The 20,619-nt window shown below is 39.6% G+C and overlaps 1 protein-coding gene across 3 annotated transcripts in view; it reads right to left on the bottom strand.

The window, feature by feature from the left end:
- Positions 1-2,074: 2,074 nt before the first annotated feature.
- adck1 (aarF domain containing kinase 1) overlaps positions 2,075-20,619 on the bottom strand; it is a 22,729-nt gene continuing 4,184 nt past the window's right edge. Inside the window, exons 2-11 of one of the 3 annotated variants that reach the window (XM_018096242.2) lie at positions 19,842-19,989; positions 19,285-19,368; positions 18,986-19,189; positions 17,812-17,970; positions 17,042-17,200; positions 14,457-14,573; positions 11,542-11,691; positions 11,232-11,429; positions 5,003-5,196; positions 2,075-2,623 (exon numbers count right to left, since the gene is read on the bottom strand). In XM_018096242.2, coding sequence (XP_017951731.2) covers positions 2,452-2,623; positions 5,003-5,196; positions 11,232-11,429; positions 11,542-11,691; positions 14,457-14,573; positions 17,042-17,200; positions 17,812-17,970; positions 18,986-19,189; positions 19,285-19,368; positions 19,842-19,976 — 1,572 coding nt within the window. In that variant the 5' untranslated portion in view covers positions 19,977-19,989 and the 3' untranslated portion in view covers positions 2,075-2,451. The remainder of the gene's footprint in view (positions 2,624-5,002; positions 5,197-11,231; positions 11,430-11,541; positions 11,692-14,456; positions 14,574-17,041; positions 17,201-17,811; positions 17,971-18,985; positions 19,190-19,284; positions 19,369-19,841; positions 19,990-20,619) is intronic. The other 2 variants (NM_001011357.1, XM_031890415.1) reach the window with 2 other exon arrangements.

The following is a 20,619-nucleotide window of genomic DNA, read 5'->3' as shown; positions in this document are numbered from 1 at the left end:
AATATGTAGTCAGTCAGTGACTGACTGTGCAAAGTTTGGGAACCCTGACATAAATAGTGTGAGAAAAGCAGAATTTTAAATTTAAACAAAATTGGTGAAGTCTGATTGGCTGTTGGTGGCTCCACCCACTTTTTAAAACCTAAAAATGCAGTCCCCTAGTGACCCTGGTGTTAATACTGTGAGAATGGCTGCAGGTTGAATTTCCCCATTGAAAATCAATAGTTAAAATCTGATTAGCTGTTGGTGGCTCCACCCACTTTTTCTAACTCTGAACCGCAATTACCAGGTGACTAGCTCTGCAAAGTTTGGAGACCTTAGTATTAATATTTAAAGAATGGCAGCAGTTTAAATTAAAACATATGAAGTCTATAGGTGAAATCTAATTGGTTGTTGTTGACCCCACCCACTTTTCTAAACTTGGAACATAGTCACCCAGTGACAAACTGTGCAAAGTTTGGGGACCCTGACATTAAACTTGTGAGAGCAGTTAAAATTTCCCCACTGAAAACAATGAAAGAAATGTGATTGGCTTTTGGTGGCCCCGCCCACTTTTTCTAACCTTGAGTATGAAGTCACGCAGTGACTGACTGTGCAAAATTTTGCGAACCCTGGCATCAAACCAATAAAATTCAATAGGTGAAATCTGATTGGCTGTTGGTGGCTCCACCCACTTTTAAAAACTAAAACTGCAGTCCCCTAGTGACCAACTGTGAAAAGTTTGGGGACCCTGGTGTTAGTACTGTGAGAATGGCAGCAGATTGAATTTCCCCATTGAAAGTCAATAGGTAATCTCTGATTGGCTGTTGGTGGCTCCGCCCACTTTTTCTTACTTTGAACCACAGTTACCTGGTGCCTAACTCTGCAAAGTTTGGGGACCCCGGTGTCATTACTGTGAGAATGGCAGCAGGTTGAATTTCCACCAAGTCAATAGGTAAAATCTGATTGGCTGTTCACAGCTCCGCCCACTTTTGGGCATCCAACAATCATCATATTTTCATTCAGGCTGACCCCATGACTATGTGATTCAAGTTTGGGGAGTGTAGCCTCAAAGCTGTAAGATTGGCAGCGGTTTCAATTTTCCCATAAAAGTCAATGGGTAAAATTTGATTAGCTGTTGTTGGCCCCTCCCACTTTGCGGTTTAAAAAAAAAAAAAAAAAACTTGAATGCGTAGTCACCCAGTGACTGACTGTGCAAAGTTTGGGAGCTCTGGCATCAAACCAATAAAAATCAATAGGGGAAATTTGATTGGCTGTTGGTGACTCCGCCCACTTTTCAAATCCATAACTGCAGTCCCCTAGTGACCAAGTGTAAAAAGTTTGGGGACCCTGATGTTATTACTGTGAGACTGGCAGCAGGTTGAATTTCCGCCAAATCAATAGGTAAAATCTGATTGGCGGTTCACAGCTCCGCCCACTTTTGGGCATCCAATAATCATCCTATTTTCATTCAGGATGACCCCATGACTATGTGATTCAAGTTTGGGGAGTGTAGCCTCACAGCTGTAAGATTGGCAGCAGTTTCAATTACCCCATTAAAGTCAATGATTAAAATTTGATTGGCTGTTGTTGGCCCCTCCCACTTTGGGGTCATCCAACAAATGTCGCTGTTTCATTTGGGGTGACCCCATGATTATGTTATTCAAGTTTGGGGGGTGTAGCTTCAAAGCTGTAAGTGTGGCAGCAGTTTGAAAATCTTCCCTGTCAAAGTCAATGGGAAAATTGGGGGGTTCGGAGCGGCGCCACAAAAAGACGGGGGACGGGATCACTTAGAAAAGCACAAGCAACCTGCTCTGCTATAGGGCGAAGAAGTGTGGGGAGTTTGGGTGTTGTACCCCTAAAACTGTAGGAGGAATAGCGTTTAGAAAATGGGGGGCGCTAAGAATAAGAAAAAGAAGAAGCGGAAGAATAAGCCAAAGTCGAAGAACAGTATGTTGGGGTTTTCAACCCAACATAATAATAATATATATAACATCTTGGCTTCCTGCAATTTATGTTGCACCTTCTTTCTGATGCCACAATTTTCATTGTGCAATGCGTTTATATCAATGCAATAAAAGAATATTTAAAAAGGATCTCTGAAACAAACAAAATCTTATCTAATATAAATGATTACATCATGTAATAAACCAATGCTGTACAACTATTTCCATGTGGTGGGCCATTTACATGACATACTGCATGTCCGGGGTCTTTGAAGAGTCACATCCAGCCCATGGGCCTTCAATTTGACAGCCTTGTAATAGACTTTATATCATACAATTCTCTGTTTGCCATGTATACGTTATCATCCTGGACGTTTCTCTGTATAACGTCAGAGCTCTGAACAGAGCTGTTTAACATACTACTTGATCCCATGTCCAAGTCCACTTTGTTCACTGCAGTAAAACCAGGTGGATTATGTTGTTTTTTTATTGATAAAAAATATAATAATAAATGAAGGGGCAGGAAGGGTCAGTGTATATACAGGAACACCCATTGCATCATACGACGGATCCAGCACCCCACACATGAGGCTTGAAGACGTAAAACAATCTCATATATCTGAAGCTGTCCGAGACTAAACGTTTCTGCAAGAGAGATGTGAATGTAGGACCAGAGAGAGTCTGTCTTCTCTTTTCTGTGTCTGAAGGAGAGAAAAATGAGGTGCTTATGAGTACACTCTTAAATAAAAAAAAGCAGGGATCGTAGATTTTACAGATAAAGTGCAACAAGCTGCAGACTATTCAAAGAGAACCTAATTTTAGTAGGTAGTTTTAGGTGACTGAGAATAAAAAGTGTAATAGGGTGGTTACAGATTTTGGGCATAATTCCATACTGTTTTAAACAAATGTTTAAATAGTTGTTACAAATGTAGTTTAATTATTAAAAATGGAACTGACTTATTTCTGACTGCACCTCAGTACTGCACATGCAAAGAGAAAAAAAACCAAAGTGGTAATTACAAATGAAGTAGAGTGATTACAGAATATACTGGGAATTACATACTGTATGGCACTGAGTAAATACAGTTTGTACAGTTATTGAGTGAAGTGACAGCTCACTGTACTGTGTGATCACTGCCTGTGCTTACTTATTACAGGCAATATTGGCTGACTGTTGATCTCATTGATTTCTGCTTGTACAAATTAATTAGTGCTTTAACTAAGTGACTACATGCTGTACCAGTGGTTTACAGATGAGACTGAGCAGTTACCGAGAGTACTGAGTGAGTACAGATTATATTCTGAGGTAGTTCGCTACAATCCTAAACAGGCAATTTAAGATGAAGTTATGTTATTGCAGACAATCTTTTTGATTACAGGTGTTAGGCTACAGCAGTAGGGCCCATAAAGGCCAGTGGGTACAGTATCTACTGGGTGATCACAACTAGAGTATAATGATTGCTGTTTATACTAGGTGATCAAGGTAATTCTAAACTGCAATGGGTGATTAAAGATGGAAGTGAAACATTACTGACTGTATCAAGTGATTGTACCTTAAAGCAAATGATTAGAGTCTGTAGTGTAGAATTATAGATAGCAAGTAAAGATACGATTATAAGTAAAATTCATATAAGCTTTACTTGGTTATTATATAGTGTATTAAGTAACACACAAATAAAACATATAAGACAAGCAACAGGAATTGTTGTTGAATATACAGGGAATTATGACAGGGAAGTAAATAGTCACAAAACTGAAAATTCACGGCAAAACAGAGTAACATAGTAGATGAGGATAAAAAAGACAAAAGTCCTTCAATTTCAACCCTTTTTGCTTAAAAAAAACTGTATCAACTGTATGTACTAGAGTTCATTTAAGACCTTCCATTCTCTTTATCAACTTAGTAACTCTTCTTTGGACTTTTTCTGCACTGCATATACTAGATTGGGCCTATGGCCTCCTCCTCCTAATCTATACCTCTTTTAATACAGTACAATTTTTTTTCTGACCCCCCTGCTGCTGACTGTCATTGCTTGCTGCAGCTAAGTTTATCATGCACATGTACTAGTGATGTACGGGCCAGCCTGATACCTGTGGGTTGGGCGGGTTTGAACCGACCCACTTCACTTGCAGGTTGCCAGCAGGTTCGGGTTGAGCTCTTCCGCTCGCCCTCCCTGCCTACGACCTAACACTGCCAGTTTCCTCTTCCGGCTTGTGAATTTATAGGTGCACGCCCAACACACCCCGCCCCTTTTGTGACATCATTGTGGGGGGCGGGTTTGGGTCAATAAACAGAGGTGAGAAGCTCGGGTAGGGTTCGGGTTGAGAGCGGAACGGGTGCGGGTTGGGTGCGGGTCGAGGTTTTCTCGACCTGCACATCACTAACATGTACCCCCAGGTCATCCTATATCAATGATATTTCTAACTTAAATCCATTTAGGGTGTCTTGCATATTATAATCTCACATTTATCAACATGGAATATCATCTGCCACTTATCTGCTCAGTCTATAAGTTTGTCCAGATCTCCCTGCAGGGATGTCACATCCTGGATGGATTTAGCCTGCATAGTTTTACGTCATTAACAACACAGATACATTGCATACAATGCCAAACCCAAGTCATTAATGAGTAAAGTGGGCCCAATACAAACCCCACTGAAAACCCTACTCCAAAGAGAGAATGATCTAATCATAGCCACCCTCTGTACACAATCCTTAAACTGGGCTCTCATCCATATTCCAACAGCATTCAGGGAAACTGCTGCCATGAGGCAAGTTGAGTAATGTTTTTAGGGTGCCAAAATTTACTTTTCCTGAAGTGTAAAATCTTTGTTGGCACAACATATGTTTGTTTTTTTAAACAAACATTAAATGAAATATTTTGGCAAATATAATTCAAATGTTTCAGTACGTTTGCGTGATGTCTTCACTGGAAGAGTTCATAGACCCAATATAGTGTTGTTTCTGGTTTTAGCCCCTCCCTCTTCACTTACACAATGGGTTCTGTAGCATAGGCCTGTCTTAAGGTATCGTTAAAGTCAGAGGGATCTATAACAACCTAACTCAGGGAGCTTCATACCTGGCAAGAGCTCGTACACAACAGCGGGACATATTGAGGAAGGAGCTTGAGCTAGCATGAGTTCCTAGAGATGTCTCAATACCACGTAGAAGGTCATTGGTTTTTAGAAGAAGCAACATTTGACGAGGGACACTAGCAAGAAGCTGGCTAATCTCTGGTAGGTAGGTAGCAGCATTACTTCGTATCTCCAGTGCCTGCAACAAAAGACCAAAATAAGAAACTGAAGGAAATCCCACAGAACACACTGTAATTTAAGGTGTTATATGCCTTTTCATAAATTCCACATGTACGATGGTTGGACACTTATAGAGAATAAGCTGAAGATGAAAAAAAACAGATTAATTTATAACAGCATATCTGATTAAATGTTTTTTTTTTCTGGATAAGTAAGTTTATTTCCTGACCTAATATCAAGACAAGACATTTGCAATATAAATATCATAGACTTGTTGTTGCTAATGATTTTCGTAACTGCCTAAATTATAGAGTTGTATTCATATGCGTGAAACCAATATATTTCATTGTTTCGTTTGGGAAAAAGGATGCTAGTTTATGAGGCTTGCCTGATTGATGACGATAAAATGTACTTTTAATTAAGTCCTCATGACACCTAGAAATCTCCCCTTGTGATATTATCCTAATGCAAAGAGAACAGTAGGGAAAAAATATTTTCATTGACAAGGTTTGGACCTAAAGATTCGCCATAGACACTAGACCTAAATTACAGTGTAGACACACTACTTGAAAGAAAGTCAGATTAAGTTGTTGTTAAACAGGGAATTTAGTTATGATAATCACTTAGATATATGCTTAAGTTCCTTGTGGCAAATGCTCACCATGCCTCTACATGTCAGTTAAGTCCTAGCTTTCAGGAGACTATCTCCTGTCTGTGTACAGTGTGAAATTTTACCCACCTGCGTAGCTATAATGAACAAAATTGGAGTAAGACATTACCCTCTGTAGCACCCTTTATTACTGTAGTGGTAGAAAAGCTGGTGTGTGTGTGTACTATTTGGATTCTCAAACAGCAGACAAGACAGAATTCTGATGGAACACTACTAGAGTCAACCAAAACAAGTCAAATTTACAAATATAGCTAGCTATTTTTAAATAAGAGGGAAAGGAGAAGAACACGACTGGCTTGAATAAAGCCCTGACCTCACCCCACCTGAACACCTGTGGAATGAACTGGAATGCTGATTTGAGCCAGGCCTGATCAGCCCACATCTTATGTATGATTGGAAGCAAATCCCACTAACTTTGCTTCAGCATCCAGTTGAAAGCATCTCTAGAATAGTAGAGGGTAAAGGATGCTTTAGCAGCAAAGAGAGGACTAAGGTGGGTGTCCATAGTTTTGGTCATCCTCTAGTGGGTATGGCTGTGAATCTCTAAAGCAGTTCAGTTTAAATACTACTAGATGATGTGCCTTTTTAATAGGTGTTCTTTCAGTATTCCCATAGTAAACACAGGTATAGTTTCCCAAGAAAAATATTTCAGCAAACAAACAGTAAAACTAGATTTAACTTATTTGAGTTTGAAAAAATACCTAGCTGAAGAGGTACAATGCTTATGCTCATTGTTATAATTGCTATTATTGATAGTGATTCATAGGTCAGCATCTAGAGTTGGAAGTCTCTTCAGTTATTTAGCATGAACAGATAGCTATCACCAAGGTTAGTAGCTTTTACCCAGAACCATGAACAGGTTCCAGGAAATCTGCATCATCAGTTGGTTTTTGGGAATTAGAAGGTCCTGCACCAAAAAAAAATCTGATCAATGCCTCCCATTGAGTTTATCCCTAAGGCTATGATTATCTGGTGGTACCATTGGATAACTGATTGCTTACAGGATGACACTCACACCCACTGTTCTAGAGACATCTCACACAAGGAAAAATAAAACCTGTATCTACTCTGATCAGATCTGAAAACAGGATCATTCCAATATGCCTGTTTCTGCCTCTCTTAATAATTATCAGTAAATGGCATTTGTGAATTCAATTATTATGGCCAAGTCTGACATAGTTTTTAGAGTACACATCTCATCTATCTACAGAAAGCAGTTATCTGGTACTGTCTTTTGACGATTAATAATCAATAAGTGATGATGAAGGATCTAGTCAAGCAGTACCCACAAATACCAAAATCTCCACATAGCACTGCATGTTTTATTTGGACTTCTGCTTCATCTGAATCCAATTTATACAGGGGGTGAAAGGGGAATGGTAGTGGAATAAACTACTTTCTCCTCATTCCACAATTGCTCTGAAGAACCAGGAAGTTGGAAAGTAAAAGTAATTTCAGTTTCGCCGTTTTACTGTGTAGTGCAAGATTAACGAAAAAAAAATACTTTGTATGTAACATCTTTTTGGAGGCTGCCCTGATCTTCTGGTTCCTGCCCCTGCTGCTTTCTGCAGAACACATGTTACACAAACTCTCTCTCAGATGGGGTTGCTGTAGCACTGGAGAAAAGGGTGTCACACACACACCCCTAAATATCTGCCGCCCTAGGCCTGGTCACACACACGTATGAAAGATGCAAATTTTGCAAATTTAATAAAGGAAATTGCAGTAATGGAGAAGTCAGTAATTGAAGAACATCTATTATAACAAGCTGTTCTGCTCAAATAATACACACAATGACCCATTAGCCATACATACAGCTAATAATGGAAAAGCAAGGAAAAAAACTACTTCTGGCTTCTACTATATATGGGGAGCAAGGAGCTAATCTGGGCCTCCTCAAGTAAAGCAGGGCCCACAGGTTGAGGAACACTGCTATGATTGGGACATTATTATTAGACACTCAAAGCAGAAGCATCTGGAAGGGTCTGAAATATGTAAAAGACTGCACAGAAATAACAACTAGATGCCTCGGAACCCTTCTGTATTCTAAAATCATATAGATAACTCTTAACAGCAGCCCCTCTGTGCACCCGTGCAATGCATAAAAAATTGAAGTAACATTATGCTGAGAAACACAGTAAAGCATAAATAATTGTGATAAATTAGAAAAGCAGGAAGGTGTGACTGTCTGTCTCACAAATCGCATGCAAGGTCTTATTTACTCAGTGACTGCACTGTGCAGAACTAATTGTCCCAGTTTGTTCTGTTCATACCAATACAACATTCTTTCGCATTGTAACTGAATTTAAAGATGCAAAAGTTTGCACCAAGTACAGGAGGCCCAAAGATCCATAGCACTGCTGATGAGCAGGACATGGGCATGCAATTACATACCCTTTAGTGGTGTGCAATTCAAAGTGTTAAGCGACCACAATAGTTTTTAGCTTGTTAGGGCCAGTGTTCATAGATAAATGCCTTGTGTCTGAGCTGGTGTGCTTTGTGCTCCATGTTCCAGCAAATTGGTATATGATGTTAGTATATACAACAGCACTTTGTGTATGGCATGTTATTAGCTGCTGTGCTAAGCCCATTTCTACGCTTAGTGGTGCATCTAGTGCTAGATAGATCTCTCTTTCTGCCAATAGCCAGCTAGAGGTCTTCCGTTACCCTAGGTGAAAAACCCTACGTAATCCACATAAGAAACACAGGCAACTATTGCTGCTGTGAATACCCCTTCCTTACTTGTCCCTGTTATGGTCATTGATCCCATTGGTTAAATTGTGTCAGCCAATCGGTCAGGTATATGCAAATGAAGGAGGCATGGAAGCAGTCATTCCTCTATTGATGGGATCTTACACAGTCAGGGGGTCGGAGACCCCCTGGCTAAGGCAGAGAGAGCAAAGCTAATACTCTATTTAGTGTTACTATTTTCTAAGTAAAAACCACCTACACCTAATAACACATATCTAAACACAGACACCCTCTTATAACAACACATACTTCTATAATGATACATGTTTACGTATACAGTACATAAGTGCCTAACTGTGAATACACATCATTTTATATCTGCATGTACCTTTATATAGACATTTATAAGGGAATAATGCACTCCCTCTAGTGAAAAATAAGGATATTAGAAATGACCAAGGTTTTCCTGATGATATAAAGACATAATGCCACCAACTGAGTGCATTTTTACATGAACCTCTGAGATAATTTCTAATTGCTTTATATTTTAAACAAAGGATACTTTTTAACTTTATGGTACATTTGAATTACAAGTGACACTAGAGCACTGATAATAAGTGAAGAATTGCCTTTTAATCATATCCTGTTTTGTGCACAAATGCTCACATATACACATTCCTTATACAAATGTCTATTTTTTCATGCAATGAGCCAGCAATACAAAAACACAATTTTAATAGACTAAATTATTTTAAAATTACTATGTCAGACAAGTCTATGGGTTCCATAACAATAATAAATATACTTTGTTGCACATATCTTAAAATAATAGTATCTATATATAGTTGCACATTTTTATAGAGACCTGTGTACACACAGTAGTACATACTCCCTCACAAGAACATATATACACAATTATACACACATATATAATACTAGAAAATATGTCCCTCTTTAACTGTTACATGCACCGGTTTAATAAGGCACACAACCAGAATCTGTAGAATACTAAAGGGTTAAGTTGGTTAAACAAGAATGTCCTACACAGAACAAGGCACTCATTACAGACACAGCTAATTACAAGTTATCTGAAACAAGCTGCCTGAATGCAGCTGCACAGTGTGGATGTGTGACAGCCAAACAAACACACTGGGATGAGACAATGAGGGAGTAAGAGAAAAAAAGATGGAAGGGGGGGATAGATAATGGTTTGGACAAGAAATGGGAAAGAGAGGTAAGGCAAAATAAAATCAAGCAGATGAAAAAAGGCAGAAATATTTGTGGAAAAGAGAAAAAACCCCACAGCTTGGTAAATCAGCCCTAACTATTAGCATAAAATAAATTATCCATAATAAAGGTAATTTTTTCAAATATGTTGGTCTATATGGTCTATATGTTGGCCTGTATTAAAAGGATATGTATTTGTATTTATGCCCAAAAACAATATGTGTAGTAAACCAAAATATTTTTCAAAAACAATATCTGAACACAGAAATAAGTTTCCTATTAGTGTAGCTCCACTCCCATTAAACTCCTCACATGCTTGCATTCAAGACTTAACAACTGGAAATTCTCTCCCACGTTCTGTCTGGTTTCTCCCACTCTTTTGCCTTCAAAATGTCTCTTAAAACACAATTCTTTAGAGAATCTATAGCATAGAACAACTTCATTGCCCACTATATGGGGCTAAATAGAATGAACAATGCCACATCTCTCACTTTGCTACATGCACCGATATTGCCGATAGTGTAGTGGACAAAGAGAAAAGGGGATGAGCTCCAATCTGTTCCTTCACGGGCATGGCATCAGCCTGTGAGTGCACAGACAAAGCAGATTTCAGTGCAAAAATGTTATGTTTTTGCAGTAAAATATGCTGTGTGTGCGCTCTCAGGCTCATGCAGTGCCTGTCAGTGAATGTGCAGAAAACGCACAAGAAGGAAAGCAAATAATCAGCCCTGTGTGCCACTAGCCTAGGCTACTAGGCTTCATTTACACTGCATACTTCTATTCAACTAGGGCAGACTCTAATCAGATTTAATGCTACTAGTTGAATGCAAAACATACTTTTCACACAATTTTATTTAACACTGCCCACACTCTTTTCTGATCGGGGGATGCTAGGCTCCCAAGACAGTAACAGGTCCCTAAACAAATGTAATATACAGTATAATTAATCATCTTGTCTCCTATTGTGCCATATTCTTCTCTTCCCTTTTGCCTTTTTCTTTTTACCATTATTCTTCTTCTTCTTTTCTATGCCTTGCTCTTACTTCTGCCTTCTACTTTTACCCTACTTCTATTTTCTATGAATTTTTGTTTTGTATTTTTGTTTTGTATCTTTGCCTTAAGGTGACCGATTCGGCAGCTTGTCTACCCATGTATGGGCACAACTGATGGGCCTCCCCCGACCAACATCAGCAGATGGGATCACATAAGCCTTTCTCCACCTGCTGAGAAAATTCAGATTGAAAAATGCCAAGCCTAAACTCTATGTGCTATTAGGGCTACGCAGGTGGAGAAAAGTCAAGCCTCATAAGACATAAATGTATAAGATCCTAATAAGTACTAGACTTTCTTTACATGCGCTGTTATTGATTCGGAAATAGGATCCCTATATCAGTCATTTTAGCTACTTTGAGACTGGACCGTGGTGCATGCCAAAGTTATTCACTGATAAGTTGTATTACTCTTACCTCCTCCCTACTAACAGTATTCTGATATATCCCTTGGTTCACAGATTCCCAGGAACGGGCTGTCAGCATACAAGCAAACAGAGGGTACAGTTCTCCTGCACCCAAGCGCTGGCTGTATATGCGGATCTGCTGCATGTCAGCAGCAATTAGAGCCTGCCATAAACTGCAATAATCCAGACGAAAACTTTCTGTCAGTACCTTGAGAAGAGGAGAGGGAAAAGAAGTGCCAGTAACAGAACTTGTAAGAGACTTACAGGGAAACATTAATGCAATACAACTCCCCTCAAACCTTCCCCCACAACCAGTGTACCTGGTATAAGCCATGATCCAAAAGAATTATCTCTGGAACAAGAGTCTCAGGGTTCTGACGTACAAGAACATTTCCTGGGTGAGGATCACAGTGCACAAATCCATGAACAAAAATCATCTCACTGTACAATTGCCCCAAAGCACGAGCTACCTATGAGCAAAAGCTGGTAAGTTTGGCTCAGATAGTAGAGGTCTCACAATATATTATTTTTACATGTTATGGATTTGAATACTTGGTATTTCAATTGAAATGATAAACGTATTTTTTTTTTTTTAATTTTTGCCTCTCCTAGTCTTAAACTGAAGCATATCAAGTGGACCTGTTCTATATTTGTTCCTTCAAGCAAAGAGCTAGGCCAAATAGGTTTTTTTGCCTTCCTCTGGATCATCTAGCAGTTAGGCAGCTTTTATATGGACATAAAAGATTGAACTCTATGGACATGTGTCTTTTTTCAAGCAAAGTTACTATGTAAGTAGTATTGGTGATTAAGGCAATACTATTGAAGCACCATGCCAGCAAGCCCACCTGTGTTGCCTTGTCTATCTACACTAGTTCCGGGACTGTACATTAAACTTAATCACCCTGTAGCTAGCTACCTGTTCTGCTTGTATGGCACTGCATCCTGCTCACTTCACAAAATAAAAAATACAAAATGCAGACAGTGCACATACAGAGTGATTCACAATTTGTTGCACTCCTCTTTGTGTCAGAGGGTGCAAGCAGCAAATTTAAATGCGGCAAAGTACAAATTGCAAAAAATACATCTTTTTTGCATTTTGCGTTTTGCTTAATTTCAGTGACTGCTATTAAGTCTATCTACACTTTTATGGAGAACAGCATTCACTTTAAAATCATATTTACACAGTAATACAGTGTATGGTCATACAGTTTTTGTTGTGCATACTGTATTAATTTTCATTAACATCATATTCACTACAGTTCCACTGTTTTTTTATTCTATGTGGTTTCACATGTTAACCACCCCAACAGACTAATATATACAGGTCCTTTTCAAAAAATTAGCATATTGTGATAAAGTTCATTATTTTCTGTAATGTACTGATAAACATTAGACTTTCATATATTTTAGATTCATTACACACAACTGAAGTAGTTCAAGCCTTTTCTTGTTTTAATATTGATGATTGTGGCATACAGCTCATGAAAACCCAAAATTCCTATCTCAAAAAATTAGCATATTTCATCCGACCAATAAAAGAAAAGTGTTTTTAATACAAAAAAAGTCAACCTTCAAATAATTATGTTCAGTTATGCACTCAATACTTGGTCGGGAATCCTTTTGCAGAAATGACTGCTTCAATGTGGCGTGGCATGGAGGCAATCAGCCTGTGGCACTGCTCAGGTGTTATGGAGGCCCAGGATGCTTCAATAGCTGCCTTAAGCTCATCCAGAGTGTTGGGTCTTGTGTCTCTCAACTTTCTCTTCACAATATCCCACAGATTCTCTATGGGGTTCAGGTCAGGAGAGTTGGCAGGCCAATTGAGCACAGTAATACCATGGGCAGTAAACCATTTACCAGTGGTTTTGGCACTGTGAGCAGGTGCCAGGTTGTGCTGAAAAATGAAATCTTCATCTCCATAAAGCTTTTCAGCAGATGGAAGCATGAAGTGCTCCAAAATCTCCTGATAGCTAGCTGCATTGACCCTGCCCTTGATAAAACACAGTGGACCAACACCAGCAGCTGACATGGCACCCCAGACCATCACTGACTGTGGGTACTTGACACTGGACTTCAGGCATTTTGGTATTTCCCTCTCCCCAGTCTTCCTCCAGACTCTGGCACCTTGATTTCCGAATGACATACTTTGGACCACTGAGCAACAGTCCAGTGCTGCTTCTCTGTAGCCCAGGTCAGGCACTTCTGCCGCTGTTTCTGGTTCAAAAGTGGCTTGACCTGGGGAATGCAGCACCTGTAGCCCATTTCCTGCACACGCCTGTACACGGTGGCTCTGGATGTTTCTACTCCAGACTCAGTCCACTGCTTCCGCAGGTCCCCCAAGGTCAGGAATCGGTCCTTCTCCACAATCTTCCTCAGGGCCCAGTCACCTCTTCTCGTTGTGCAGCGTTTTCTGCCACACTTTTTCCTTCCCACAGACTTCCCACTGAGGTGCCTTGATACAGCACTCTGGGAACAGCCTATTCGTTCAGAAATTTCTTTCTGTGTCTTACCCTCTTGCTTGAGGGTGTCAATGATGGCCTTCTGGACAGCAGTCAGGTCGGCAGTCTTACCCATGATTGCGGTTTTGAGTAATGAACCAGGCAGGGAGTTTCTAAAAGCCTCAGGAATCTTTTTAAGGTTTTTAGAGTTAATTAGTTGATTCAGATGATTAGGTTAATAGCTCGTTTAGAGAACCTTTTCATGATATGCTAATTTTTTGAGATAGGAATTTTGGGTTTTCATGAGCTGTATGCCACAATCATCAATATTAAAACAAGAAAAGGCTTGGACTACTTCAGTTGTGTGTAATGAATCTAAAATATATGAAAGTCTAATGTTTATCAGTACATTACAGAAAATAATGAACTTTATCACAATATGCTAATTTTTTGAAAAGGACCTGTATATATATAAAGAGGGAGAGAATAAGCTGCGAGTGAATTAAAGAAAGGCCATGTTATTTTGTGTGAATAAATCCTAGATACACAAGCATTACTCTTCAGCATTCACAGGGTGAATATTTTCAGTACTGATAATAGAGAGGGTTGTCTCAATCCTTTCAAAGCTGCCAGTCACACAGGGGGGTGCACAGTATTGTTAGAGTACATACAGATTCTACAGTATTAATTATAGCTCTGCGGGAAACTTGAGTTAGTGACACCAGAACACTCCTTGGTTGTTTCTCATGACACTAGTTAACCCTCTGACAACCATAAAACGGGCCAAAAATACAAACCTGGTTTATATCAATTTGATTACGCTTCATATATTCCCTGTCGTTGACCTGCCCTCCTTCCATGTACTCCATTACAAGCACACGTTTTGTGCTAAGTTCCCAGTAGATTCTGGGTATCTGAAGAAAGCAACAGAAATCATGATAAAGAAATATAAATATATATAACAGACCAGATAGGAATCAGTATACACAAGACATGCAGGAGCACTAGAGACCAATGAGGAGGCAAAATAGGTAGGAGGTAGAGATGCAGGAGAGATAAAGATGCATGAAAGGCAAGCTACAAGACAAGGAAAAGGAGCATAGAGTCCTAAGATGGAGATCAGAACAAATGAAGATTACAGAAACATATACAATAAGGAGAAGATAAAAATGCAGAGAGGACTGCATAAAATGAATGGAGAGGAAACATAAAACATGGATGACAGAGAAGAAGAGCTGGTTGTAAGAAGACATACAGATTAAATGAAGACTAAAAAAGAAAGTAGAGATATACTGTAACAAAGGACTAATGATGAGGATATAGATGTACAGGATACTGAAGCCCAGTGACTAAACAGGATAACTGAGAAGGTAAGTACACATGAAAGCTGCTGGGATAAATACATAATTAGTTTGGGTTGAAAAAGACAGCTGTCCACCAAATACAATCCTTCAATGTTTCTCCCAGTAGCAGTTACTACTCTTGCTAACCATGTTTCTTTCTCTGTACATTCGCACACACATGCTCACACTCTACACAATCTTATACAAAGTTTCTTTTTCTTAAAGGAGAAGGAAAGGCTATGTCACTTGGGGATGCCAAAATGTTAGGCACCCCCAAGTGACTTTAATCGCTTACCTTGTACCCCGGGCTGGTGCCCGTTAGGAGAAAACCGCACCAGCCCGGGGTACCTGTAGCGAGCGCTTCCTTCTTCTGCCTGCAAAATCCCTGGCCCGGCGCATGCAGATTAGAGTGAAAAGCCGTCTTTGTTGTTAAAGTTCGGCTTTTCACTCTAATGCGCATGTGCAAGCGCGCCAACACAGAAGAAGGAACCTAACATTTTGGCACCCCCAAATGACTTAGGCTTTCCTTCTCCTTTAAAAAAGCAAATTCTTAGCAAAATGGCAAAGACCTTATGAGACTAGAAAATGGTGTAGAAATAAATTATAGGATCCATTAACCCATGAAAAGTAGACCCTTCCAAACATATCATGTAAATCTGCTCGTACTCTCAAGCGTTTCTTCTTGTGCAGGAAATAACGCATCCCATTCTTCCATATGGGGTTGTACTAACACAGGCGAATGTAAGCACTGAATGCAGGTGGAAAGCAATTAAGGCAGGCAACAATCTCTGGAAAATACTTTCCCATCAGCAATAATGTAATCACAAGCAGAAAAACATACGCATCACTTTCCTTTTCCCAAGTTACCGTAAGTTACCTCATAAGGGAACTTCAGGTGAATTTATAAAAAAATGAAAAAAAACATATGTTTTCCCCATTGGCAATTTACAGTATTTACATTATTGCAACAAATCTTGTCTCTGTGTATCATAGCTCTAAAGGTAAACTTCCTATAGGGCACCCAACGCTTACAGGCAGGCAATTTCATATGAAGTTAAAAAGATGCTAAAGCTTGGGGTAACAGATGAGTCAGGCAGGGAATGATCTAGCTCCATTGTTTTCATTTCTAATCCTGATGGCAGTCTCCATTTTTGTAATGACTTTAGAAAGTTAAATGAAGACACTAAATTAGACACATACCCTCTGTCCGGGCGGATGAATTGATCAAGAAGTTTGGCCCATCAATGTATATAACCATCCTTGAACTTACAAAAGTTTCTGTTTCAGAACAGAAATAACAGTGTAACTTGCACCCACAGTTCTTTGAGATTATCTGTGCTTCTTTTAGCATCAACTTGCACCTCATACCCAAGTCTTTGGGATAGCAAATAGACAGCAACAGTTTGGGCAAATCAATCTAAAACCACTGAAATGACACTCCCAGCAAAGGGGTGTTGTTCTTCCTTAATCACTTAGGCAAAATGCCCATTAATCGAATCCAGGCATTATGCAATAGAGCCTTAGGTTTTTTAAATAGTTTCTGTGCTTCTAGGCTCCACATACCCATGGTGAACTCCCTGTAGTGAGCGGAAAAGCCATAGTGGCAAAATTGGGCACAAATATAATATCCCACTATTTTTAGAAAAAAGTTGTATTTGTTTGTTTTTTTTGTCAGTGGTTTGGGACAGGTTTGTATGGCTTCATTGTTGTATATGTAGAGCTAAATTACCCCCCTGCTAATTACATACCCAAAATAAGGGGCCCTTTTTAATCCAGGAGCATATTTCTTAAGGTTGACTGTTAAACCAGCAGAACTCATAGAGTCTAGAGAAGCCTTTTCCTTAGGTAAGTGCTAGTCTGTGCTTTTAACATTGTCATTAGGATTAGCAGAGGCATAGTTACTATGGGGTTTAAGAATTAGGTCCATGTAGCTGGGGTCATCCTGTAGACCAAATGGCAGTACCATTAATGAAATAAGCCTTCTGGGGTAAGAAAAGCTCAGTTACTAGATATAAAAGTTGTTTTTAGAAGTGACCCACCCTCAGGAAAGAGAAACTGGAGACTATAGCTGACATTTTCTCTGCATTGCGACCCTCATTTTCGAAGTCCAACTCCAGAGGTAGGTTTTTTTTTGCTTCTTCAATAAGCCACATAAATTCAAACTGAGGAAAAATTTTCTTCACAGCATGTAGGAGGACCTATAGCAGTAAGAGTAGTATGGTAAAATATCACAAATACACAAATTCAACTATAGTTTATAAAGTACAAGTGTAAATAGACATGTTAAACATCTTGTTACAGACTGTAATATAGAGGACCCTCTAAACTGCCACAAGTATCCTCTTAGGTGTAGCAGGAGAGCCCTGCCAACCCCGGTATTCACTGACGCCACAAGTCAGAATACTCTTAACTAGCATGGGCACTAAAACAAGCAAGGCAGAGCTATTGAAATTTGAATTTGGTCCAAAAGTGATGTCAGAGTCATGACACAGCGCCAAGAGGTGCCAGTGTTACAGCACATGCGCGCATGCCTGGGCCAGTGGGCATCGGACTGTGCCAAAGACAGATGCAGGAGCATGCCTCAATGGTGGAGCCCAGGGATCAGTGCGTATTGAGGTAGGAACACACACATCGGTTTCCCAGTGCTCCTTACACATCTCTTTCTATATAGGTAAATGTCAAACACAGCCCATCTGCTGTTACTAAATTAGACATTTCAGGGATGTGTGATAATACACCACAGGATGCATGTGGATTGTACCAAAAAGTTGGATTGGAAATTATTCTAAAATATGGACCAGAAATTTACCTCCATGAGCAGAATATCCCTTGCACTCTGTGCCTGGACTTTTGGATGCTGCACCTTCACAGCCACTTTACGCCCATCCTGCAGCACAGCACGGTGCACCTGTGCCAGAGAGGCTGCACCCAATGGTTTTTCTTCAAACTCCACAAAGACCTCAGATATCTATACAGAAGTAAACTGATTAATGCTCTATATGTCAAATGTGCTGGGAAGAACTTTGGGAATTCTATCTGTACCTCATTGAAGAGTGCATTTACTAAGATTGGCACAGTGGTCACCAACTTTGCACACATTAAAACTATCCTAGTGCTATGCATAGCTTGCACCCAGCAGTGTGAACAAAATTTTGCACCAATTTCAGAAGGGTACCATAATATGGGAACTCAAGGCAATTGCAATCTGAACAAATTTATTGTAGGTAGATGCGAACATCTGTAAATTTCTCTCACCCTGTTTCCTTTCTGCTGTCTTTTACAGTTACTGTTTCTCATTATTTAACTGTCATCAGTATCTGTTTACCAAACAAACCTATTCCTCACTGCTTTTTGAAACTTCCCATACTTCTGGATATATCCCACCCTTTTACCAACTCTACATTCTCCTAATAATATAATTATATGTATTATGAAGGTTAAAGAACACTAAAACCATTGCTTTGTAATGTTCATTTTTCATCCTTCACTGTAGTGTCATGCTTTTCCTTCTCTTGCTTTCAGACACTCTGCATTGTATCATGTGCTCCCCAAAACCTACTTAATTTGCAGACATTCAGATTCCTTAGTACTGTATAATTGAGCTAATCTCTTCTCTTTGAAAACTGCAATAAGAGAGGCCATAAATCTTCTCTGCAATGCCTGGTGAAAATTGTTTTTATTAAGAGGGAATGGGGATTTATTAATACCCTGTGACCCTGTTCAGATGCCCCTATCAGATCCTGTGGATGGCTGATGAATTATTGCTCATAACAAGTCGGTATTTGCCATAGCAACACTCATCCATCAGTGCCCATAATGCTTCCATGTTTTCAGCATCCAAATAAGGGGTAGAGTGGAAGACTATCAGTCTGATGTTATGAGATGCAGTCATGCAGTAGGAATGAATTGTAAGTTTAGGCAAATTATTTCACTTCCCTTACTTCCCCTAGGGTACAGACTCTAAAAAAACAATGTGTTACTACCTCCTTGCCAAGATCCTCACGAATGACCTGCACAACATCAGGAAAAGGAGTACAGGGAGCCTGGCTATGTAGAACACTTAAAGTTTTGGTGTATTCAGGGGGCACAAGATATTCCAAAGCTCCGAGGTGCTGTCCAACTTTTATAAAGGTCCCACGGTTGGCACAACACAAATCCAGAAGGCGATGAGCTGAACGAAAGTGAACCTGAAAAAGAACATACCAGAATAGCTGTTATAATAGAGGACAATAGAGCAGAGACCTAAATTTGGAATGCCCCCAAGCCAATATGTATACTCTACCTGTGACTTGATGCTTTCATACTCCTCTGTACCTGCCTTTACATGTCTTAGTTCTGTAAGATAATCCCAAGTTATGGCTGCTGTCTGAAAGAAACAATACCAGAAGGCCATAAAAATGTATTGAATACACTTTGATATATTTTACAGATAAATATGTGTTGGAACCAGGTGAGGTAAGAGGGTCAAAGCCGTTCCAGAATTTTCCCCCTAGTTCTGAATTTTTATGCATGTTGGGGGGGTGGGATACAAAAACAGCACGCCAAACCAACCCTCCACCCTCCAGCACAATTTTCTGCACCTCTGGTCATAGATAATGTAAACTGTTACAGTAAAAGTGTAGGGCTTGCAGGCCAGATGTGGCCATCCCAGGGATTTTTGTTTCCATTCCACCAAGTCTCCTTAAGTACTCCATAGACTTCTTTGCAGTTATGAGGAGCCTCGCAAAGTGGCACCCCACAATAATCAATCCACTACATGTAAAAAGTTAAACATCACCATTCTAAATAACTCAGTAACATTTTTTTCTGCAACCCCAACGTACCATATGGGTAACTTACCGTCAAAACTGCTCTTCCAATTCGCACTACCCCAAAATCACTTGGGTCCCAGTGCCCTGTTCCATATAGGAAAAACCCAGATGAAGTAAGGCTTACAGAAGCCAAGGAAACAACCCTGATAATGCCTCTCACCATTACGTTAACACCGCTGGAATGCAAAGAGAAGTGACAATCAATTTAAAGACCAGTAACATTAAAACGTGAACTTTTTTATTTACCATTTTTTTTATGGTATACTTTTTATTTCTAAATTACACTGTTTACATAGCAAATTATTCACTCTACCATTCAAAATTTTATTCTTGAACCAACAAATGTATTTTTTTTGTTGTAATATTGGTGTGTAGGCAGCCATCTCAGTGCATTGTGCCTGAGTTTGTCTGAATAGTAAAACATTTATAGCAAGGGCTTAAAGGAGACATATCATATAAAAATTAAGAATGTACCAGTGAATTATACTCCTCTAAATATAGAAGGATTGTGCTTAAAGGAGAAAGAAAGGTAAAAACTAAGTAAGCTTTATCAGAAAGGTCTATGTAAATACAGCTATAAGCACTCACAGAAACGCTGCACTGACTTCTCTGTCAAAAGATTTGTTGTGTCTGTAATTCATGTGCCAGAGACACACAGCTGTTTGCTTTCTCCCCTCTCCTGCTCCCCCTCCCTCAAGAATGCTAAGAACTCACTCCCCCCCCCCCTTAGGAATGTGGATCTGAGACAATCAGCAGGAAGCTGACTCACAGTCCTACAAACTAGCATGCACATGCATTATGGGAAC

The sequence above is a fragment of the Xenopus tropicalis genome, chromosome 8 (genome assembly GCF_000004195.4).
Source record: "Xenopus tropicalis strain Nigerian chromosome 8, UCB_Xtro_10.0, whole genome shotgun sequence".
Taxonomy (NCBI): Eukaryota; Metazoa; Chordata; class Amphibia; order Anura; family Pipidae; genus Xenopus; species Xenopus tropicalis.
Note: the sequence above shows the minus strand (reverse complement) of the source record. Positions and strands in the feature narration are given on the sequence as shown.